The sequence below is a fragment of the Oncorhynchus keta genome, chromosome 23 (assembly GCF_023373465.1).
Source record: "Oncorhynchus keta strain PuntledgeMale-10-30-2019 chromosome 23, Oket_V2, whole genome shotgun sequence".
NCBI lineage: Eukaryota > Metazoa > Chordata > Actinopteri > Salmoniformes > Salmonidae > Oncorhynchus > Oncorhynchus keta.
Window position 1 is genome coordinate 48,798,708 of NC_068443.1, and position 25,290 is coordinate 48,823,997.

A 25,290-nucleotide genomic window follows, 5' to 3' on the forward strand; every position below is an offset into this window, starting at 1 on the left:
AAACGTCAGGGCGTTTCATGGCCTCCAGTAACAGTTTGACAGGCAGATGCTTTTCTGATGACTCTGAAATCTTTTGTAACATTAGAACAGACTAAGAATAATGCAATTTTATACTTTAAATCCTGCATTTCTAGTATTGTAGCCTACTTGTCAATTTAATGTATTGTATGTGCACAGTGGATTTTTCTCATATTAAACCAATAAGGTAAACTATTTGAATTTAATCACTTTTTGACCGAACCCCTTTTGATTTGAACAAAACCTTCCATATTTGCCCATTGTTAGAAGCATTCCGAAAATTACTTTTTGGATCTGAATGCCAAAACATTTACGAGATTAAGGTGCTCAAAGTTTCCTTGGTCTCCCCTGCTACAAGGCTACTTCGAAAGGAGTGCATGTTTCCGCCAGTGGTCAGCACATCACCATAGGCTGCTGCAGTGGGGCCTCAAAGTTTCCTTGGTCTCCCCTGCTACAAGGCCACATTTACATTACATTTAAGTCATTTAGCAGACGCTCTTATCCAGGCTACTTCGAAGGAGTGCATGTTTCCGCCAGTGGTCAGCACATCACCATAGGCTGCTGCAGTGGGGCCGATACCAGAAGCATTCCATCCTGAGGGGCCACAGAGCTTACGAGCAGCTCTCTAGGGGAGATGGAGGGAACCCCAGATGTTTTGGTGTCGATGCTACTTATGGAAGTGAATCTTCCGCTAAGTGACAGGGAGCTGTCATAGGCAGAGTAGGCATACTAATCACCCTTAGGGAGGTCCACTTGTCAAGGTCATCTAGGTTGAAGGTTAAAGAAAACTCTCCACCCCCTAAGTCTGGACTGAAAGAAATACCATGGCAACACATAAACAAAAAACTGATTTTGGCGTTACAAACCAAGAATATTATCATCCATTACTTTTTTCTTTCAGATATCATCAATAAAAAGTATTGATGCATATAAGGCTACATTCAAACTTTTGCATTTGTATTATAGCCTATTTGGTACAGTTAGATTGCTTGGTAACACACACGGTATGGGAATCTGTTGTTACCTTACCCACTCGGGTTTAGCAACTGCAATACAAGAAATCCTATTGGCTTTCGTAGGACTAAGGTTTGTAGCCTATTCGCTATCTTTCCTGTCATTCAAATGCAGAAGGAAGTTGACAGGAAAATTCCGAAGATGCTGAGTAGAACCAGAATACAACAAGACCAAAAGGGTTGGTAGAATCTCGCCCGTGTGCGCAACGCCGAACGATGCTGATCAAAATAACATTAATCTATCATCAGCATGGGCATTTTCAAATTTAAATGGGCACACCTACCTAGTGTGCATTAATTAGATGTAAAGCCTTATTATATTTGTTGATTAGTAAGATGTAAACCATCTGCATATGCCCAATTATTATATTGCAGATTGCGTTTGAATTATACCAATGCAACAGATTTTCACCTGCAGTTAATTATTATCAACCTATTGACTAGCGTATTATGGGAGAGGAGCATCCTATTTCTCATCCTTAATCATCAGTAAGGTAAGGATTTGGTTAGAAAATAGGCATATGCATCAGCAAACGTTGTATGGCAATTACTGGGTATCGGGTTTTATGCTGATACTATACCTAAAACAGAATATTTGAGATTTCATAATGGGAATTCAGATAGATAGACGTCAATCATAATGCGTTGGCATTGTGACATACATTGCGCAACACACCCACTCAATATTGATTTATGTTGTTGGCATTTATATATATATACATAACACGTCCCATAGGCAACAGTAGTGTCCAGTCCAGCTTGCAAATGGTTAAATCTTTCATAACAGTTTTGAAAAAAATAATGTATGCATGCTCATTTGGCTAAAACTTAATTTGTCTGTACATTATGTAATTTCTGATGTCTACAGGTAGTGTTATGCCCGAGTACCAACACAATTCAACTAGTTATGAATTACACATTTGTATTTTGAATACTGTACATATATGTATCAGAATGTATTGATGTACTGTGTGAGTGGAAAAGTAGAGCACATAGTGTACCAAATGTGTGTTAAACATGACGCTTGGATAATCAACCTAATTCTGCATTGCAGATCAAATAGTAAAATGGCTGAATAACATGGTTGAGAGCATTTAGGGCAGTCCACTGGAAAACTCAATCATATTCAATTCTCACTTTCATATTCGACCTTAATATGACAGTGGGATTTATATGGCAAGGAACGTTGAGTCGGATGGCCTTTTGCATTTTAATCTCTGGCTGTGGAGGAATGTAGTGATCTTGGAGGGTAGTGCAAGTCTCCTCGCAGTTTAGCAGTCATGCGCTGGTTCATTGCAAGAGGGGTCACCTCATCCCCTGGAGGGAAGTCCACCTCCAACATACTTTCTGCTCAGGCTTATATCAAACCTGATATGATTGGATGATGATAACCTCAATATGATATTGGTTATTACATGAGATAGATACAGTATCTGTGTATAGGCATATATACCTGTAGGTCATGTCTGGGCTTTCATAGTGCTTACACACATATCCAGTATCCTGACCCCTAAACGTATTGCAATGATTTAGAGGCCAGCTGTGTCTAATGAATATTGTGATGGTAGCATTTGATCGTATGATTAATGACGTCCTCACTGCTCGTAGAGGCCCACCATTTTGATCCACCTAGGAAGGGAAATCTCAAAATTCACTTGGCTCATGAAACAGGATAGTACAGGATGCACCGACCTTCACAACACTCGCAATAAATTCTCTCTCTCTCTCTCCCCTCCCTCCCTTTTTCCTTCTCTCCTTGTTCTACCCCTCTCAGCCAGACATTGATCCCTGTGTGCCATTTCAATACGTTAATGAGCTTCCCTGTGTGTGTGGATGCATAGAAACAGTGAGCAGTAAACTGCACCTCATGCAGAGGCATCGTTTACCAGGATCAATGCCCCCTCCTCTCTCCCCATTACCATGGCCTGCTTTCCGATGTCACTTATGTGTGTTAAAATGAACTTCATTAACTTTCCTTTGCTCACTTGCCTGTGCACCTAATTTTCATAGTTTTTCTCGATTGTGTACAAGCATTTTCTGGAACAATGTTGTCGATTTTCTAAACAGAGTGCACAAGACACAGGGCTCTGTGGCCTTTTGCCAAATAGCAAATGCGCTATGATGAAACTGTTTCTCATGAGGATTGCCACAGGAAAGGAAGACCCAGAGTTACCTCTGCTGCAGAAGTTCATAAGAGTTACCAGCCATGTACCCTAGTTACCAGAAATTGCAGACCAAATAAATGCTTCAGAGAGTTCAAGTAACAGACGCATCTCAACATCAACTGTTCAGAGGAGACTGCGTGAATCAGGCCTTCATGGCCGAATTGCTGCAAAGAAACCACTACACCAATAATAAGAAGAGGCTTGATTGAGCCAAGAAACACGAGCAGTGGACATTACACCAGTGCAAATATGTCCTTTGGTCTGATGAGTCAAAATTGGAGATTTCTGGTTCCAACCTACCGTGTCTTTGTGAGACGCAGAGTAGGTGAACGGATTATCTTCGCATGTGTGGTTCCCACCTTGAAGCATGAAGGAGGTGGTGTGATGGTGTGGGGGTGCTTTGCTGGTGACCCTGTCTGTGATTTATTTAGACTTCAAGGCACACGTAATCAGCATGGCTACCACAGCATTCTGCAGCAACACGCCATCCCATCTGGTTTGCGTTTAGTGGGATTATCATTTGTTTTTCAACAGGACAATGACCCAACACACCTCCAGGCTGTGTAAGGGCTATTTGACCAAGAAGGAGAGTAATGGGGTGCTGCATCAGATGACCTGCCCTCCACAATCACCTGACCTCAACCCAATTGAGATGGTTTGGGATGAGTTGGACCGCAGAGTGAAGGAAAAGCAGCCAACAAGTGCCCAGCATATGTGGGAACTCCTTCAAGACTGTTGGAAAAGCATTCCAGGTGAAGCTGGTTGAGAGAATGCCAAGAGTGTGCAAAGCTGTCATCAAGGCTAAGGGTTGCTACTTTGAAGAATATAAAATATAAAATATATTTTGATTTGTTTAATGCTTTTTTAGTTACTACATGATTCCATATGTGTTATTTCATAGTTTTGATGTCTTCACTATTTTTCTACAATGTAGAAAATATAAAAATGTACAATTTTATTTTAATGAGTACCCAGTGACTGGTACTGTAGATGTGTAGAGATCAATGAGACGTAAAGGCTCTGCATGGCCAATCCGATGTCTGCCGTAGCCGTACTGCATTTACTGCGACGCAGAAGTCAGAGCAAACGTACATTTTTTGCTCTTCACGTAGCAGAGTTGTTGTGAAAGAAGTATTCATGGAAGTGAATTTATGTTTATACAGGACCTCTCTCCCCCACCTACCGTCAAACAGTCATGTCAATGTGGAGCTATACGGAGCCCTACGCATTATTAAAACCTTTGGGATGCGCACGGCAATGCGGTACGGAGCTCGATTATGCCTCCGCAAGCCTCCGGAGGCTCCACAATTGCGTCACACCATTCGTGAGGAGGCTCCGGATCACATTCTCAGAGCAAGCATACAATTAAAGTCGGAAGTGTACCTTACTCAAATACATTTAAACTCAGTTTTTCACAATTCCTGACATGTAATCCTAGTAAAAATTCCCTGTCTTAGGTCAGTTAGGATCACCACTTTATTTTAAGAATGTGAAATGTCAGAATAATAGTAGAGAGAATGATTCATTTCATCTTTTATTTATTTCATCACATTCCCAGTTGGTCAGAAGTTTACATACACTCAATTAGTATTCGGTAGCATTGCTTATAAATGGTTTAACTTGGGTCAAACGTTTCGGGTAGCCTTCCACAATCTTCCCACAATAAGTTGGGTGAATTTTGGCCCATTCCTCATTCCTTTTGGCCTCCTTGCTCACACACACTTTTTCAGTTCTGCCCACACATTTTCTATAGGATTGAGGTCATGGCTTTGTGATGGCCACTCTGTAAGTTGACTTTGTTGTCTTTAAGCCATTTTGCCACAACTTTGGAAGTATGCTTGCGGTCATTGTTCATTTGGAAGACCCATTTGCAACCAAGCTTTAACTTCCTGACTGATGTCTTGAGATGTTGCTTCAATATATCCACATAATTTTCCTACCTCACGATGCCATCTATTTTGGGAAGTGCACCAGTCCCTCCTGCAGCAAAGCACCCCACAACATGATGCTGCCACCCCGTGCTTTGCGGTTGGGATGGTGTTCTTCGGCTTGCAAGCCTCCCCAGAGGACATTTCTCCAAAAAGTATGATTTTTGTCCCCATGTGCAGTTGCAAACTGTAGTCTGGTTTTTTTATGGTGTTTTTGGAGCAGTGGCTTCTTCCTTGCTGAGCGGCCTTTCAGGTAATCTCGATATAGGACTTGTTTTACTGTGGATATACCGTAGATACTTTTGTACCTGTTTCCTCCAGTATCTTCACAAGGTCCTTTGCTGTTGTTCTTTGCACTTTTCACACAAACGTACGTTCAGAATGCGTCTCCTTCCTGAGCGGTATGATGGCTGCGTGGTCTCATGGTGTTTATACTTGCGTACTATAGTTTGTACAGATGAACGTGGTACCTTTCCAAGCTGTTTTTAAAGGTACAGCCAATTTAGTGTATGTAAACTTCTGACCCACTGGAATTGTGATACAGTGAATTATAAGTGATATAATCTGTTTGTAAACAGTTGTTGGAAAAATTACTTGTGTCATGCACAAAGTAGATGTCCTAACCGACTTGCCAAAACGATAGTTTTTAACAAGAAATTTGTGGAGTGGTTGAAAAATTTGTTTTAATGACTCCAGCCTAAGTGTATGAAACTTCCAACTTCAATTGTATATAGAATTTTTTTCTGTTTCAAAAGCAAAAGCGAATATTAATAATTGCAAGATGGCGCTGATAGAGATGGCAGCTTCGCTTCAAGTCCTTAGGAAACTGTGCAGTATTTCGTTTTTTAATGTATTATTTCTTACATTGTTAGCCCAGAAAACCTTAAGTGTTATTCCATACAGCCGGGAAGACTTATTGGATATCAGAGAGACATCAACTTACCAGCACAACCGCCACTACGACCAGGAATACGACTTTCCCAAAGCGGGTCTATTGTCTGTACTTCCCATGGCATTTGAACTGATTCCAGAGGACAACCCAAAACAATGCTGTCGGAGGAGAGATTGCTGGAGCGGTCTTCTAGTGAGGCTTCGGATGCGCGCACATCACCCAACGCTTCCTAGTATATTACTCGCTACTGTCCAGTCCCGAAATTAGGGCAAGAGTTGCTTTCAACAAGAGATATCCAGGATTGTAAAATACTCTGTTTCGCAGAGACATGGCTAGCTGGGGACACGCTGTCGGAGTCCATAAAGCCAACAGGATTTTCAGTGCATCGCGCCGACAGAAACTAACATAGAAACTATCTCTCTGGTAAGAAGAAGGGTGGAGTGTATGTTTCATGATTAACGACTGTAATTGTAACAACATACAAGAAGTTATTTTGTTCACCTGACCTAGAATTCCTCACAATCAAATGCCGACCATATTATCTCCCAAGAGAATTCTCCTCGTCACATTCGTGTATATCCCCCCGCAAGCGGTTACCAAGACGACCACCAATGGACTCCACTGGACTTTATGCAAACTGGAAACCATATATCCTGAGGCTGCGTTTATTGTAGCTGGGAATTTTATCAAAGCTAATCTGAGAACAAGGCTACCTAAATTCAATCAGCATATCGATTGCAGTATACGTGCGAGTAACACACTCTACCACTGCTACTCTAACTTCCGCAATGCATACAGGGTCCTCCCCCACTCTCCTTTTGGCAAATCTGACCATGACTCCATCTTGTTGCTCCCCTCCTATAGGCAGAAACTAAAACAGGTAGCGCCATGCTTAGGTCTATCCAACTCTGGTCTGACTAATTGTATTCCACTCTTCAAGATTGCTTCGATCACGTGGACTGGGAAATGTTCTGGGTAGCCTCAGACAATAACATTGACGTATATATGCTGACTCGGTGAGTGAGTTTATAAGGAAGTGTATAGGAGGTGTTGTACTCACTGGGACTATTAAAACCTTCCTTAACCAGAAACCGTGGATTGATGGCAGTATTTGCACAAAACTGAAAGCACGAACCACTGCATTTAACCATGGCAAGGCGACTGGAAACATGGACGAATACAGTGTAGTTTTCCCTCCGTAAGGCAATCAAACAAGTATAGTATAGAGTATAGAGACAAAGTGGAGTTGCAATTCAACAGCTCAAATACGAGACGTATGTGGCAGGGTCTACAGACAATCACGGATTACAAAAAGAAAACCAGCCCCGTCGCGGACATCGACGTCTTGCTCCCAGAGAAATTAAACAACTTCTTTGCACGCTTTGAGAACAATACAGTGCCACAGACATGGCCCTCTACCAAAGACTGTGGGCTCTCCTTCTCCGAGGCCGGTGTGAGTAAAACATTTAAACATGTTACTCCTCACAAGACTGCCGACCCAGACGGCATCCCTAGCTGCCTCCTCAGAGCATGCGCTGACCAGCTGGCTGGTATGTTTACGGACATATGAAATCAATCCCTATCCCAGTCTGCTGTCCCCACATGCGTCAAGACAGCCACCATTGTTCCTGTTCCCAAGAAATTCCCTGTTCCCAACTAAATGACTATCAACCTGTAGCACTCACTTCTGTCATCATGAAGTGCTTTGAGAGACTAGTCAAGAAACATATCACCTCCATCCTACCTTACACCCTAGACCCACTCCAATTTGCTTACCGCCCCAATAGGTCCACAGACAATGCAATTGTCATCACACTGTACACTGCCCTATCTTATCTGGACAAGAGGAATACCTATGTAAGATGCTGTTCATTGACTACAGCTCAGCATTCAACACCATAGTACCCTCCAAACTCATCATTAAGCTTGAGACCCTGGGTCTCGACCGTGCCCTGTGCAACTGGGTCCTGGACTTTCTGACGGGCCGCCCCCAGGTGGTGAAGGTAGGAAACAACATCTCCACTCCGCTGATCCTCATCACTGGGGCCCCACAAGGGTGCCTTCTCAGCCCTCTCCTGTACTCCCTGTTCACCCACGACTGCGTGGCCATGCATACCTCCAACTCAATCATCAAGTTTGCAGACGACACTACAGTGGTAAGCTTGATTACCAACAACGACGAGACAGCCTACAGGGAGGAGGTGAGGGCCCTCAGAGGGTGATGTCAGGAAAACACTCTCTCACTCAATGTCAGCAAAACAAAAGAGATGATCTTGGACTTCAGGAAACAGCAGATGAGCACCCCCCATCCACATCGATGGGACAGCAGTGGAGAAGGTGGAAAGTTAAGTTCCAGGGTGTACATATCACCGATAAACTGAAATGGTACACCCACACAGACAGCGCCTCTTCAACCTCAGGAGGCTGAATAAATTTGGCTTGTCACCAAAAACCCTGACAAGCTTTTACAGATGCACAATTGAGAGCATCCTGTCGGGCTGTATCACCGCCTGGTACGACAACTGCACCGCCCACAACCGCAGGGCTCTCCAGAAGGTGGTGCGGTCTGCACAACGCATCACCGGTGGCAAACTACCTGCCCTCTAGGACACCTACAACACACGATGTCACAGGAAGGCATATAAGATAATCATGGACAATAACCACCCAAGCCACTACCTGTTCACTCCACTTCCATCCAGAAGGCAAGGTCAGTACAAGTGCATCAAAGCTGTGACAGAAGCTGGTTTTCAATCTCTCTATCTCAAGGCCATCATATTGTTAAACAGCCACCACTAGCACAGAGGCTGCCTACCTTCAGACTTGATATCATTGGCCACTTTAATAAATGGAACACTAGACACTTTAATAATTCCACTTTAATAATGTTTACATATCTCGCATTACTCATCTCCTGTGTATATATTGTATACTGTATCCTTCACTATCTAGTCTATACTATCTATTGCATCTTAGCCGCTCTGTCACTGCTCATCCATATATTTTATACTATTTTATACTTTATACTTATGCTCTCATCCCATTCCTTTACTAGATTGTGTGTATTAGGTTTTGTTGTGGAATTTTTTAGATATTAGGTTTTGTTGTGGAATTGTTAGATATTACCTGTTTAGATACTGCTGCACTGTTGGATCTAGAAGCATACGCATTTCACTGCACTCGCAATAACATCTGCTAACCATGCGTATGTGACCGATAACATCTGCTAACCATGTGTATGTGACCAATAACATCTGCTAACCATGCCGTATGTGACCAATAACATCTGCTAACCATGTGTATGTGACCAATAACATCTGCTAACCATGCCGTATGTGACCAATAACATCTGCTAACCATGTGACCAATAACATCTGCTAACCATGCCGTATGTGACCAATAACATCTGCTAACCATGCGTATGTGACCAATAACATCTGCTAACCATGTGTATGTGACCAATAACATCTGCTAACCATGTGTATGTGACCAATAACATCTGCTAACCATGCCGTATGTGACCAATAACATCTGCTAACCATGTGTATGTGACCAATAACATCTGCTAACCATGCCGTATGTGACCAATAACATCTGCTAACCATGTGTATGTGACCAATAACATCTGCTAACCATGCGTATGTGACCAATAACATCTGCTAACCATGCGTATGTGACCAATAACATCTGCTAACCATGCGTATGTGGTATAAAATAAAATGGTATTTGATTGAATTGAGACATCTCCCCTCACTGTGAATAAATAATGAATCTAGAATATGAATCCGGGGTTGAAGGTGATTGGAGGTGGGTGAGTGGGAGAGGGATGGACATTAATCAGAGCTCTGCCATTATTAGTGTGTTTGTGTGTGTGGCTTGACATGTATATTAATCAATGGTGTTTCTTTGAGTGAATACCAGGAGAGAAATATATGTGTTGATTAAAGCCAGTGTGTCAGGTCAGCTTTTATATGAAGGGTTTCCACAAACGCATCATTAGAAAAGCCTCCCTTCTCTGTAGCCAACACTTTTCTGAGGATTGAAAATGGCTGCCGCACTTTTCCCCAGGCCTCACCGACTGTAGCGTTGAGCATGATAATATAATAATAATATATGCCATTTAGCTGACGCTTTTATCCAAAGCGACTTACAGTCACGTGTGCATACATTCTACGTATGGGTGGTCCCGGGAATCGAACCCACTACCCTGGCGTTACAAGCGCCATGCTCTACCAACTGAGCCACAGAAGGACCACGACCATGATCTAATAATATTGGTGAACCTTGTTGACTAGAAATGCAATTCAATCAGATGTCTAGCATTGTAGGGATCATAATCTGTGAGCATAGATAGATCATATGCTCCAACTTTACATAAGATTGAATAATAATAATAATTGAATAATAGAACACAAGCAGCAGTTTATATTCTGTTTGGCTAGTGGAGACACAGTAACATAGGAAACCATGAAACCTCTATCTAACTTCCAACACATACTGTAGATATGACACTTCTGCTCTGCTTCCCCTTGATAATCTGTGTGTCTATATTTGAACCGTGTGACATGAAATTCTCAATTTACCAGACTGCCAAAAACCTCTTGAGCCATGACTGGACATAACCATCCTGGGAAACACCATCGTGTGCTGGTGCACTAATAACCAAACTCCATTGGCACATGTAATACATAGAGTGAGCAGTTGGCATGAACCCCGCTGTGCCATTTCTGACATTCTATTTATACTCTAGGGACCAGGGGCCATTTTGGAAGAGCCGTGACCATTCTTCGTTTTTCGACTAGGTCAGTATGTCAATTGTTTCTGCTTCTTCATACTGAAACTAATTTCAATGCAGGTATTGTGTTACTGTTGTCTATGGACTGACTTTGAACCCAATGTTAAACTGGTCATTTATGCTGGTGAGTATTTTAATTGAAAGCTTAATTATTGAGAAACCCCAGCGTGTTTATCATGGAGCATATATCAGGTTCAAACAACTGTTTTGTTGTTTTTTTTCGTGTGGTGAATTGTTGTGGTGAGAGCCATTGGGATCTTTTAGTTCAAAGATGTCTGTTGTCTGTTAAGCCTACCAGGTCGTTCCTATTATGTGTTGTGATGTATGGGGAGAACATGTGTACGGTCAGAACAATAATGGAAACTCACAGCACCCCTTCTGGGCCACTTTTTACTGTTTTGTTCTTATACACTGCTCAAAAAATAAAGGGAACACTAAAATAACACATCCTAGATCTGAATGAATTAAATATTCTTATTAAATACTTTTTTCTTTACATAGTTGAATGTGCTGACAACAAAATCACACAAAAATTATCAATGGAAATCAAATTTATCAACCCATGGAGGTCTGGATTTGGAGTGACACTCCATTAAAGTGGAAAACCACACTACAGGCTGATCCAACTTTGATGTAATGTCCTTAAAACAAGTCAAAATGAGGCTCAGTAGTGTGTGTGGCCTCCACGTGCCTGTATGACCTCCCTACAACGCCTGGGCATGCTCCTGATGAGGTGGCGGATGGTCTCCTGAGGGATCTCCTCCCAGACCTGGACTAAAGCATCTGCCAACTCCTGGACAGTCTGTGGTCTGTGGATGGAGCGAGACATGATGTCCCAGATGTGCTCATTTGGATTCAGGTCTGGGGAACGGGCGGGCCAGTCCATAGCATCAATGCCTTCCTCTTGCAGGAACTGCTGACACACTCCAGCCACATGAGGTCTAGCATTGTCTTGCATTAGGAGGAACCCAGGGCCAACCGCACCAGCATATGGTCTCACAAGGGGTCTGAGGATCTCATCTCGGTACCTAATGGCAGTCAGGCTACCTCTGGCGAGCACATGGAGGGCTGTGCGGCCCCCCCAAAGAAATGCCACCCCACATCATGACTGACCCACCACCAAACCGGTCATGCTGGAGGATGTTGCAGGCAGCAGAACGTTCTCCGGCATCTCCAGACTGTCACGTGTGCCCAGTGTGAACCTGCTTTCATCTGTGAAGAGCACAGGGCTCCAGTGGCAAATTTACCAATCTTGGTTCTCTGGCAAATGCCAAACGTCCTGCACGATGTTGGGCTGTAAGCACAACCCCCACCTGTGGACGTCGGGCCCTCATACCACCCTCATGGAGTCTGTTTCTGACCGTTTTAGCAGACACATGCACATTTGTGGCCTGCTGGAGGTCATTTTGCAGGGCTCTGGCAGTGCTTCTCCTGCTCCTCCTTGCACAAAGACGGAGGTAGCGGTCCTGCTGCTGGGTTGTTGCCTTCCTATGGCCTCCTCCACGTCTCCTGATGTACTGGCCTGTCTCCTGGTAGCGTCTCCATGCTCTGGACACTACGCTGACAGACAGAGCAAACCTTCTTGCCACAGCTCGCATTGATGTGCCATCCTGGATGAGCTGCACTACCTGAGCCACTTGTGTGGGTTGTAGACTCCGTCTCATGCTACCACTAGAGTGAAAGCACTGCCAGCATTTAAAAGTGACCAAAACATCAGCCAGGAAACATAGGAACTGAGAAGTGGTCTGTGGTCCCCACCTGCAGAACCACTCCTTTATTGGGGGTGTCTTGCTAATTGCCTATAATTTCCACCTGTTGTCTATTCCATTTGCACAACAGCATGTGACATTTATTGTCAATCAGTGTTGCTTCCTAAGTGGACAGTTTGATTTCACAGAAGTGTGATTGACTTGGAGTTACATTGTGTTGTTTAAGTGTTACCTTTATTTTTTTGAGCAGTGTATTATGCTTGTTGTAAGTTCCAACCTAAGACTTTGTCTCAAACCAAAATGGGGACTGTGTTGTATTTTAATATGAAATAACTAATGTTATTCACAATATTATGCATACAAAACACTTACCTCATGTTCTTAACCATAGCATAACATTTTGTTCTTTTTTCAAGCATAATCAATCACGCCGTGTTGGTTTTGTTAAGTTTGCTCATTGACATTCCTCATGGGTATGTGCCTCTGCAGGCAGGCACTATGCTGACCAGCATTACAGACGGGATCCTGTGCTGTCTGACTGGGAAGGCTGCCAGCCTGGTGATGCCCGTCGAGTCCTCTGAGCCAGCTGACACTTTTGAGTTTGTGGAGGTGAAGCCCGGGAGAGTCCTAAGGGTTCGCCACATCATCCCTGAGCGGCAGTCATCGGTGGTAATGGAGGAGGGCCAGGTAAAGGAGCCAGAGCAGGGCAGTGGAAGCAACAGCAGCAGCAGTGTGCACTGCAAGCGCAAGATCACTGTCTACCGCAACGGCCAGCTAGTCATTGAGAACCTGGGTGACGTGCTGCACTCGCAGATCCTCCAGTGCCAGGATGGTGACCTAGAGCCCTATAGCACCGTGGAGGTGGAACTGGCCGACTATAAGGAAGTGCCCACCTCCCCTGAACCCAAACCCGCGGTCGGGGATCAGAAACTCGCGGCGCCTCCTCGCCGGCGCCATCGCAAGCCTAAGCGCACATTGATGATTGACTCGGAGAGGGAGATCTCCAGCTGCAAGGGGACACACTCGGATGTGGCGCTCTTTTTCGTACATGGGGTAGGCGGCTCGCTGGACATCTGGGGCAGCCAGCTGGACTTCTTCTCGCGGCTGGGGTATGAGGTCATCGCCCCTGACCTGGCGGGCCACGGGGTCAGCAAAGCGCCCCACATCACGGCGGCCTACACCTTCTATGCCCTGGCAGAGGACATGCGCGCCATCTTCAAGAAATACGCCCGTAAACGCAACATCCTAGTCGGGCACTCCTATGGGTCAGTATGCTTGCTTCTCTGTTAAAATGAATGGTCAAGTATCATCTTATGTCTTAGGTCAATTAACAGAAGGAATATCATGATAGTAAAGGAATTACAGTATTTGTGTCACGTGGAATGACGCTGGAGAGACGAAGCAGGTACGGGGAGTAACATTCAATAAATAACAGAGACAAGCACAGCGTCAGCAAACAGAAACTAAGACAAAAAACAATCAATGCAGCAGCGGGGAACAGAGCAAGGGAACAGAGCAAGGGAACAGAGCAAGGGAACAGAGCAAGGGAACAGAGCAAGGGAACAGAGCAAGGGAACAGAGCAAGGGAAGATATAGGGGAGGAAATAAACAGGAGATAAGGGAGTCCAGGTGAGTCCAATAATGCTGATGCGAGTGACGAGGGAAGGCAGGTGTGGGTGATGGATGGCAGGAGTGCGTGATGCCGGGTAATCTGGCACCCTCAAGCGCCAGGCGGAGGGAAGAGCGGGAGCAGACGTGACAATTTGAACATGCCCTGAAACACACCATAAACTGGTCCTGACTATGTCTGAAGAAGAAGAACCAATCAGCGAGCAGGGTTATGACGATGGCATGATGTACCAATCAGAGAACTGTGTTATGATGAAGTCATGATGAAGCGACCAGTCAGAGAGCAGGGTTATGATGATGTCAGGATGAATGGACCAATCCGAGAGCAGGTTCCCAAGATGTTATTTTCACTTGTTTGATTATATCCCTTTCAGGGTATCGTTCTGTACCTTCCTGGCCCATGAGTATCCAGACCAGGTTCACAAGGTGGTGATGATCAATGGAGGGGGGCCCACAGCTCTGGAGCCCAACCTCTGTTCCATCTTCCAGCTGCCTTCCTGTGTGTTGCACTGCCTCTCCCCCTGTCTGGCCTGGAGCTTTCTCAAGTAAGTAAATCATCCCATCTCTTTGTAGACAAAACATCAACCCGTTGCTAGACAAAACATCAACCCGTTGCTAGACAAAACATCAACCCGTTGCTAGACAAAACAACAACCCGTTGCTAGACAAAACATCAACCCGTTGCTAGACAAAACATCAACCCGTTGCTAGACAAAACAACATTTTGTAGACAAAATAACAACACATCGCTTAACAAAGAGAACACCAATCTATCGCTGTAGACAAAACAAAACCAAGAAACTCTTCATACAGAAAGTATACTGTACACTGCGGTTTCCGAATAGTCGGCTGCCCACAAGGAACATGTGCTCACATGGTTGATGATATTACTAGGTTAACTAGCTTGTTCTGCGTTGCATGTAATCAATACGGTGCCTGTTAATTTATCATCGAATCAGAGCCTACTTCAACTTTGCCAAACGGGTGATGATTTAACAAAAGCGCATTTGCAAAAAAAAACACAATTGTTGCACAAATGTACCTAACCATAAACATGAATGCCTTTCTTAAAATCAATACACAAGTATATATTTTTAAACCTGCATATGTAGTTAAAAGAAATTCATGTTAGCAGGCAATATTAACTAGGGAAATTGTGTCACTTCTCTTGCGTTCAGTGCAAGCAGAGTCAGGGTATATGCAGCAGTTTGGGCTGCCTGGCTCGTTGAAAACTGTGTGAAGACCATTTCTTCCTAACAAAGACCGTAATTAATTAATTAATTTTACATAATTATGACACAACATTGAAGGTTGTGCGATGTAACAGCAATATTTAGACTTAGGGTTGCCACCTATTCAATAAAATACGAGAATAAACGTTTTGTTTTCGAACTTTGACCATATTAATGACCAAAGGCTCATAATTTCTGTGTGTTTATTATATTAGAATTAAGTATATGGGGGGCGTACACAATGCAGACAGCAGTCTTATGGCTTGGGGGTAAAAAGTGTTGACAAGCCTTTTTGTCCTAGACTTGGCACTCCGGTACCGCTTGCCATGCGGTAGTAGAGAGAACAGTCTATGACTGGGGTGGCTGGGGTCTTTGACCATTTGTAGGGCCTTCCTCTGACACCGCCTGGTGTAGAGGTCCTGGATGGCAGGCAGCTTTGCCCCAGTGATGTACTGGGCCATACGCACTACTCTCTGAAGTGTCTTGGGGTCGGAAGCCGAGCAATTGACGTACCAGGCAGTGACGCAACCGGTCAGGATGCTCTCGATGTTGCAGCTGTAGAACCTTTTGAGGATCTAAGGACCCATGCCAAATCTTTTTAGTTTCCTGAGGGGGAATAGCCTTTGTCGTACCCTCTTCACGACTGTCTTGGTGTGTTTGGATCAATCTAGTTGGTTGTTGATGTGGACACCAAGGCTCTTGAAGCTCTCAACCTGCTCCACTACAGCCCCGTCGATGAGAATGGGGACGTGCTCGTTGCTCCTTTTCCTGTAGTCCACAATCATCTCCTTAGTCTTGGTTACGTTGAGGGATAGGTTGTTATTCTGGCACCACCCAGCCAGGTCTCTGACCTCCTCCCTATAGGCTGTCTCGTCGTTGATCAGGCCTACCACTGTTGTGTCGTCAGCAAACTTAATGATGGTGTTGGAGTCATGCCTGGCCATGTAGTCGTGGGTGAACAGGGAGTACAGGAGGGGTCTGAGCATGCACCCCTGTGGAGCTCCAGTGTTGAGGATCAGCGTGGCAGATGTGTTGCTACCTACCCTCCCCACCTTGGGGTGGCCGGTCAGGAAGTCCAGGATCCAGTTGCAGAGGGAAGTGTTTAGTCCCAGGATCCTTAGCTTGGTGATGAGCTTTGAGGGTACTATGGTGTTGAACGCTGAGGTGTAGTCAACGAACAGCATTTTCACATAGGTGTTCCTTTTGTCCAGGTGGGAAAGGGCAGTGTGGAGTGCAATAGAGATTGCATCATCTGTGGATCTGTTTGGGCGGTATGCAAATTGGAGTGGGTCTAGGGTTTCTGGGATGGTGTTGATGTGAGCTATTACCAGCTTTTCAAAGCACTTCATGGCTATGGATGTGAGTGCTACGGGTCTGTAGTCATTTAGGCAGGTTACCTTTGTGTTCTTGGGCACAGGGACTATGGTGGTCTGCTTGAAGCATGTTGGTATTACAGACTCAATCAGGGACATGTTGAAAATGTCAGTGAAGACACCTGCCAGTTGGTCAGCACATGCCCGGAGCACACGTCTTACTCACGTCGGCTATGGAGATCGTGATCACACAGTCGTCCGGAACAGCTGATACTCTCATGCATGCCTCAGTGTTGCTTGCCTCGAAGCGAGCATAGGAGTGATTTAGCTCGTCTGGTAGGCTCATGTCACTGGGCAGCTCGCGGCTGAGCTTCCCTTTGTAGTCTGTAATAGTTTGCAAGCCCTGCCACATCTGACGAGCGTCAGAGCCGGTGTAGTATGATCCAATCTTAGCCCTGTATTGACGCTTTGCCTGTTTGATGGTTCGTCGCAGGGCATAGCTGGATTTCTTGTAAGCTTCCGGGTTAGAGTCCCGCTCCTTGAAAGTGGCAGTTCTACCCTTTAGCTCAGTGCGAATGTTGCCTGTAATCCATGGCTTCTGGTTGGGGTATGTACGTACAGTCGCTGTGGAAACGACGTCCTCGATGCACTTATTGATAAAGCCAGTGACTGATGTGATGTAATCCTCAATGTCATCGGAAGAATCTCGGAACATGTTCCAGTCTGTGATAGCAAAACAGTCCTGTAGTTTAGCATCTGCTTCATCTGACCATTTTTTTATAGACCTTGTCACTGGTGCTTCCTGCTTTAATTTTTGCTTGTAAGCAGGAATCAGGAGGATAGAGTTGTGGTCGGATTTACCAAATGGAGGGCGAGGGAGAGCTTTGTACGGGTGTCTGTGTGTGGAGTAAAGGTGATCTAGTATTTCTTTCCCTCAGGTTGCACATTTAACATGTTGATAGAGATTTGGTAGAACTGATTTAAGTTTCCCTGCATTAAAGTCTCTGGCCACTAGGAGCGCCGCCTCGGTGTGTGGTTTCCTGTTTGCTTATTTCCTTATACAGCTGACTGAGTGCGGTCATAGTGCCAGCATCTGTCTGTGCTGGTAAATAAACAGCCACGAAAAGTATAGCTGAAAACTCTCTAGGCAAGTAGTGTGGCCTGCAGTTTATCACAATATACTCAACTTCAGGCAGGCAAAATCTAGAGACTTCCTTAGATTTCGTGCACCAGCTGTTTTTTTACAAATATGCACTGACCGCCCCCCCTCGTCTTACCGGAGTGTGCTGTTCTATCCTGCCGGTGCAGCGTGTATCCCGCTAGCTGAATATCCATGTCGTCATTCAGCCACGATTCCGTGAAGCATAGGATATTACAGTTTTTGATGTCCCGTTAGTAGGATATTCGTGATCGTACCTCGTCTAGTTTATTGTACAATGATTGCACGTTGGCGAGTAATATTGACAGTAACGGCAGCTTTCCTAGTAGTCTTCTGCGGGTCCGGATGAGGCATCAAATCAAATAATCAAATCAAATGTTATTTGTCACATACACATGGTTAGCAGATGTTAATGCGAGTGTAGCGAAATGCTTGTGCTTCTAGTTCCGACAATGCAGTAATAACCAACAAGTAATCTAACTAACAATTCCTAAACTACTGTCTTATACACAGTGTAAGGGGATAAAGAATATGTACATAAGGATATATGAATGAGTGATGGTACAGAGCAGCATAGGCAAGATACAGTAGATGGTATCGAGTACAGTATATACATACGAGATGAGTATGTAAACAAAGTGGCATAGTTAAAGTGGCTAGTGATACATGTATTACATAAGGATGCAGTCGATGATATAGAGAACAGTATATACGTATGCATATGAGATGAATAATGTAGGGTAAGTAACATTATATGAGGTAGCATTGTTTAAATTGGCTAGTGATATATTTACATCATTTCCCATCAATTCCCATTATTAAAGTGGCTGGAGTTGAGTCAGTGTCAGTGTGTTGGCAGCAGCCACTCAATGTTAGTGGTGGCTGTTTAACAGTCTGATGGCCTTGAGATAGAAGCTGTTTTTCAGTCTCTCGGTCCCAGCTTTGATGCACCTGTACTGACCCCGCCTTCTGGATGATAGCGGGGTGAACAGGCAGTGGCTCGGGTGGTTGATGTCCTTGATGATCTTTATGGCCTTCCTGTAACATCGGGTGGTGTAGGTGTCCTGGAGGGCAGGTAGTTTGCCCCCGGTGATGCGTTGTGCAGACCTCACTACCCTCTGGAGAGCCTTACGGTTGAGGGCGGAGCAGTTGCTGTACCAGGCGGTGATACAGCCCGCCAGGATGCTCTCGATTGTGCATCTGTAGAAGTTTGTGAGTGCTTTTGGTGACAAGTCAAATTTCTTCAGCCTCCTGAGGTTGAAGAGGCGCTGCTGTGCCTTCTTCACGATGCTGTCTGTGTGAGTGGACCAATTCAGTTTGTCTGTGATGTGTATGCCGAGGAACTTAAAACTTGCTACCCTCTCCACTACTGTTCCATCGATGTGGATAGGGGGGTGTTCCCTCTGCTGTTTCCTGAAGTCCACAATCATCTCCTTAGTGTTGTTGACGTTGAGTGTGAGGTTATTTTCCTGACACCACACTCCGAGGACCCTCACCTCCTCCCTGTAGGCCGTCTTGTCGTTGTTGGTAATCAAGCCTACCACTGTTGTGTCGTCCGCAAACTTGATGATTGAGTTGGAGGCGTGCGTGGCCACGAATTCGTGGGTGAAAAGGGAGTACAGGAGAGGGCTCAAAACGCACCCTTGTGGGGCCCCAGTGTTGAGGATCAGCGGGGAGGAGATGTTGTTACCTACCCTCACCACCTGGGGGGGGGCCCGTCAGGAAGTCCAGTACCCAGTTGCACAGGGCGGGGTCGAGACCCAGGGTCTCGAGCTTGATGACGAGCTTGGAGGGTACTATGGTGTTGAATGCCGAGCTGTAGTCGATGGACAGCATTCTCACATAGGTATTCCTCTTGTCCAGATGGGTTAGGGCAGTGTGCAGTGTGGTTGAGATTGCATTGTCTGTGGACCTATTTGGGCGGTAAGCAAATTGGAGTGGGTCTAGGGTGTCGGGTAGGGTAGAGGTGATATGGTCCTTGACTAGTCTCTCAAAGCTCTTCGTCCTCTGCGTCGCTTCCTTTTGCGAATAATTGGAAAGTCTGCCCTGTGGGGTGTTTGGAGAATATCGTGTGAGTCCTGCTTGTTGCTGTTGTTGTTGTTGTTGAAGAAATGTTTGTCTAATCCGAGGTGAGTGATCTCTCTCCTGATATCCAGAAGCTCTTTTCTTCTGTAAGATACGGTTGCAGAAACATTATGTACAAAATAATTTACAAATATTGCGGAAAAAAAACACATAATAGCACAATTGGTTAGGAGACCGTGAAACGGTGGCCATCTCCTCCGGCGCCGCTAATAGTCCTGCATTATTTAAACCAAATTGAAAAATGTTCATTATTTATTTGACACTAAATTGATTTTATTTATGTATTATATTAAGTTAAAATAAAAATATTCATTGTTCATTCAGTATTGTTGTAATTGTCATTATTACAAATATATATATATATTTTCAAAAAAATCATCCGATTAATCTGTATCTGCTTTTTGTGGTCCTCCAATAATCGGTATCGGTATCTGCGTTGAAAAATCATAATCGGTCGAACTCTAGTGTGCACCAAGTTGAATAATCTCATTATTTTTCAGAAATTACAGATATTTACGCAGATGTTATACATGAGGCTCCAGGAAATCAGCTCAAAGTTATTTTAACTTAGTAAATCTGTTCCCAAGTAATAGAGACGCACGCATATGTGATCGTATCCCCATGTAATCAAGATTTGAAATTATTCTGTTTTTGACAAATAATACATCTGTTTGGGGTTCTTGCGGTACCTTTTTTGTAGTGCACAAGGTATTTATAACTATGTTCTGGCTCCCTGACCATCCAAGGTAAAATCGTCCCACGTCTGAATGTAATTGGGGACCCCTGATGTACACCGTCAATGCTTAACTACTACTGCATACACAAAGTAAGGGGAATTTGCACAGAATTTAGAATATCAGATAATACTGATGGCTTCCAATTGGCTCATTCATCCCCCCTCCTCTCCCCTGTAACTATTCCCCAGGTTGTTGCTATAAATGAGAATGTGTTCTCAGTCAACTTACCTGGAAAAATAAGGGTATACACAAAAAAAACATATATATATATATATATACATATATCATTGGGCTATGAGTCTGACCTCTTTTTGCAACATGTTCAGGGCTGGGTTTGCCCGTCAGGGAGCCAAAGAGAAGCAGCTGCTGAAGCAGGGCAATGCCTTCAGCGTGAATCCATTTGTGCTGCGAGCCATGATGAGCGGGCAGTACTGGCCCGAGGGGGATGAGGTGTACCACGCTGAGCTTACCGTGCCCATCCTGTTGGTGCACGGCATGTACGACAAGTTTGTGCCTATGGATGAGGACCAACGCATGGCAGAGGTAAGGAGACATCAACGAATGAATACCAATCCATGTGAATTTAGTTCAGAAGCTCCACTATTCATGAACGAAAAAGATACATTGATATAATTTATGTTTTATGATATGCATTACGAACAGGTCCTATCATATCACAAGCCTCTCATCTAATCTTATGTTAGATTGAACATGGTCAACATAATCTGTACCACTGTTTTGTATCTTGATTGTAACTATTATCCTTTTAATTTCAGATCCTTCTGTTTGCGTTCCTGAAAGTCATCGAGGAGGGCAGTCACATGGTGATGATGGAGTGCCCTGACACAGTCAACACCCTCCTGCACGAGTTTTTCCTATGGGAGCCCGACATGTCCAAAAAGGACACAGCTAAGACTGATCCTGACAAGACTGTTACGGTCAATGGCATTGTCATCCAGACACCAAAACCAAACAAGCCCATGGACAAATAACCAGTAAGGAGTTTCATTTTACATGAGCAAACCCAATCTGTCTTTGACAGGTGGCATGTGGTCTTAAGGCTGCTCGCAGGCTGAGAGCTGTTATTAACCTGGCCAGAGTTGGTTGTTGAAGTGGAGGGGAGGCAACTGGTGCGCCAAGCTTAGAGTGGCATTTGAAATGGGACTTGGGACTGTCGAAAGAAGACAGGAAATTATGGACGGAAGAGAGGCAGAATCGAATTCAATGACAGAGATGGGTGTTTCTGTTTCCCCTTTGACAGCTGTCTGTGCTGTTTGTAAATGTGGTGTTTGTAATCAGATAGACCTTGGGTCCAGAGGACGTTTTTAAAACACAATATCCATTCGTAATGCTCGGAAGTACCAAACTTGGGTTGGTGAGTGGGCCATTGTCAACCAAAGTGAGGAGGGCATGACTATTATATGGTCTGTGGATTGCCTTACTATCTATCGTCCATTCTCTTGTGCATAATATATCACTGCTGATTGGTGTCCTTCTGTCATCAGTTTAAAGTTAAAGATCTTACAAGACTGGGTCCATTTATATGAATTTTCTTCAAGTGAACCATAAACTAAATAGGATAACTGAGAAACTATCCAGATAATGCTAGCCAATGGGTGACTGTGGTGTGTTATGGGAATAAGATCGGCCAGTTTGCATGAGGTCATCCTCAGTAATCATCCCCTATTTAAAAAAAAAAATTGTAACCTTTATTTAACCAGGCAAGTCAGTTAAGAAAAATTCTTATTTTCAATGACGGCCTGGGAACAGTGGGTTAACTGCCTGTTCAGGGGCAGAATGACAGATTTGTACCTTGTCAGCTCGGGGGTTTGAACTTTCGGTTACTAGTCCAATGCTCTAACCACTAGGCTACCCTGCCGCCCCGCAGGTTAAGCAGGTTATAGACTCAAGCGTTGACCGGATGGAAGTAGTGGTGAACGGATTGGAAATTGTTACGGCAAATAAACATGCAATAAGTAATTACATAAAGTATGTTGCAGGCATAATAAAGACATGCACCACACCACACACCTAAACAAATTCACCATACAATTTCACCAGCCTCATCAAATATCATCAGGCCAAAGGAAAGCTGTTAAAACATATCCTTGAGCAAACTACGTATCTGTCAGTTACAGTCAGCAACGGTCAACTTGGTTGTACACGGTGCATTAACTCACGCTTGAAGTTTAGGGTATCGGTTTGCTTTTGAAACCTAACGATTCATCTATGCACAACATGGAGTGGAGCATTTTTCCTTTAAGAACATTTTGCGGTGTTGTCTAATGTTACGTATTTAGAAGCCTATGCTTACTGTATGTGTCTACACTTGCGTATGCATTATCTAACCTTACTATAGACCATTTGAAGTTCTTTCATGAATGGGATTTTTAAAGATATTTAAAGGATTTTCTTGACAACATACTTTGACAGTCGAGAAATCCAAAAAACCTCCCGTGTCCTCTGAGTGTATAATCTAAGGGACATTATGGACAGAGAAAAAGTTGGACCAAAGCTTTAGTGATAAAGTAGTCATCGAAATGATATAAGAGTATTCCATAACTATTATTTAATACTAGTGATGCCAGTTATTAAACGCCCAATCTTCAACTCGTTTTACCTCAGAATTTGATGTAACACCATTTAGAATGATGTTGTTCTCCAGTCTACAAGCTAGTGTAGCAAAGCATTTTCCTTCACTGCCCTCCAGTCAATCTGTATGTGCTTACTGCTTGCAATGTCAAAGGTCAACTATGATAATAAGCTAAAGGACATAACATTATCAGGTGCTCATTTGTGAATGTTTTCGTGTCTCATAATGAGAATGTGTGATTAATCTGCGATTAAGAAGTATGAAGTACAGTAAGGAATTTTTCCGGGTTCGGTCGTTTCGACTGCTGCACACTGTTTATTGCATATGCAATATTCTGAGAAAAGATGCACGATGATAATGCAATTTCAACAGAGAAAAGAGGAGTTATGAACTGTAGACCTAGATAATGTACTACTAATAAGTAATGGAAACAAATAGGTTGAGGAACAAACTAGTTCGACCCAGCTGTTGAAAAGAAAATGAATTCATGTGGACTGTCCACCACCATGAAGTGCTTCTGATGCAATGTCTGTTTTTGCACTGTATAGATTGATCCAACAGCAATATGGACTGCAGGGCACATTTGCTTCCTCCGCTATAAATGTATACAACTCGGTCAGTGTTCCTATCCAGTGTACTATCATTTGTGGTTCAAAATGTTTAAATGTAATTGATACATTTATTGATGGACATCACAACTCATGCACTGCCTGATTGTATATGCATATAAAATTCTGATATATTGAACTGTTCAATTGAGTGTATGAATGTGCCTTTCCTGGCATGAATTAAAACAAATGTTTACATTACATGGTTGTATTTGTTCTTCTGTGAATGACTGTATGAACGAATGAATGAGGACAATTTTGTTGTGACAGACAAAAGTAACCATGACTTTTTGAGTGTACATTTCTGGCTCTGAGGCCTGGGGAGCCACCTCTGTTTAGGCTGCTGTTGCCTCTGCCGAGTCCACAACAACCGGATGATCCCGTTTTGGAAAGAGAGCCCGTGACGCTGTTTTTAGCGTCGCCCGCGTCGATTCTTGGGGGCTGACATCTTGCTCGTTCCGGTATCAGGATCGCATTACTACATGCCTGCTAGCACTGGAGGCCAGCTGAGCCCAGCCTTTGAGCCCAAGCCTAGCATGTGCACGAGCAGGGACATGCATTCCAGCGCAAGCTAGAGCGGGGTCGTGGATCTTGATTAATGGGGAGGGCAAATCTGCAGCTGCTAAGCACCACCACGCAACCGTGACACAACCACTGAAAAAAGTAGCTTTTTTGTTGTTGTCTGCAAGTAAATTATTCAGGACTAAGAGGAATGTAATCTGTTTCTCTGTCCAAACAGCCTAACTGTCTATGTATCTGGAAACAGTGGAGGTGTATGGGGTGAAGAGGACGGTGGACTCAGTGGAGGACATCCCAGCCACTTGGCAGTGAGGTTGTTGATTAATTTCGCCTGGGCGCCCGTGAAGGTGTTTTGCAAAGGCTGAAAGTTGATTGCACTCAATTTGGAACCGGGCTGCCTCCCGGGCATCAGCCAGGTGCCCCGCTCTGGCCGACATCGAAGTCAGCTCAAAACAAAAGTGACCTAGGTTAAGCACACGGAGTAGTGAGTAGGATTCTGTGCTTTCTTTCACATGCAAAAGTGATTGCTTTTGATAAAAACACTTTATCTGCCTTCCCAAAGAGTTTGAAAATTCTAAGACATTTAATGGAAAAGAGATGTTTCTGAACGATGCACCATGCTGCCTTGTTGACTAATCAAATCAAAATGTATTGGTCTAATACACATGGTTAGCAGATGTTATTGCGACTGTAGAGAAATGCTTGTGCTTCTAGTTCCGACACTGCAGCAATATCAACAAGTAAATCGATCAATTCCACAAAAACTACTAAAAGGATGGAATAACAATATGTACATATACATATATGGATGAGCAGTGACCGAGCGGCACAGATGGTATAAAATACAGTATATGCATATGGGATGAGTATTGCAAGATATGTAAACATTATTAAA

General features: G+C 44.0%; 1 protein-coding gene across 1 annotated transcript; it reads left to right on the forward strand.

The window, feature by feature from the left end:
- Positions 1–1,185: 1,185 nt before the first annotated feature.
- LOC118402399 (protein ABHD8-like) lies at positions 1,186–24,067 on the forward strand. Its single transcript, XM_035800569.1, has 6 exons — positions 1,186–1,525; positions 10,767–10,818; positions 13,010–13,785; positions 14,524–14,694; positions 21,002–21,218; positions 21,452–24,067. The coding sequence occupies exons 3-6, from the start codon at positions 13,019–13,021 to the stop codon at positions 21,665–21,667; spliced, it is 1,371 nt and encodes a 456-aa protein (XP_035656462.1). The 5' UTR covers positions 1,186–1,525; positions 10,767–10,818; positions 13,010–13,018; the 3' UTR covers positions 21,668–24,067.
- Positions 24,068–25,290: the final 1,223 nt, after the last annotated feature.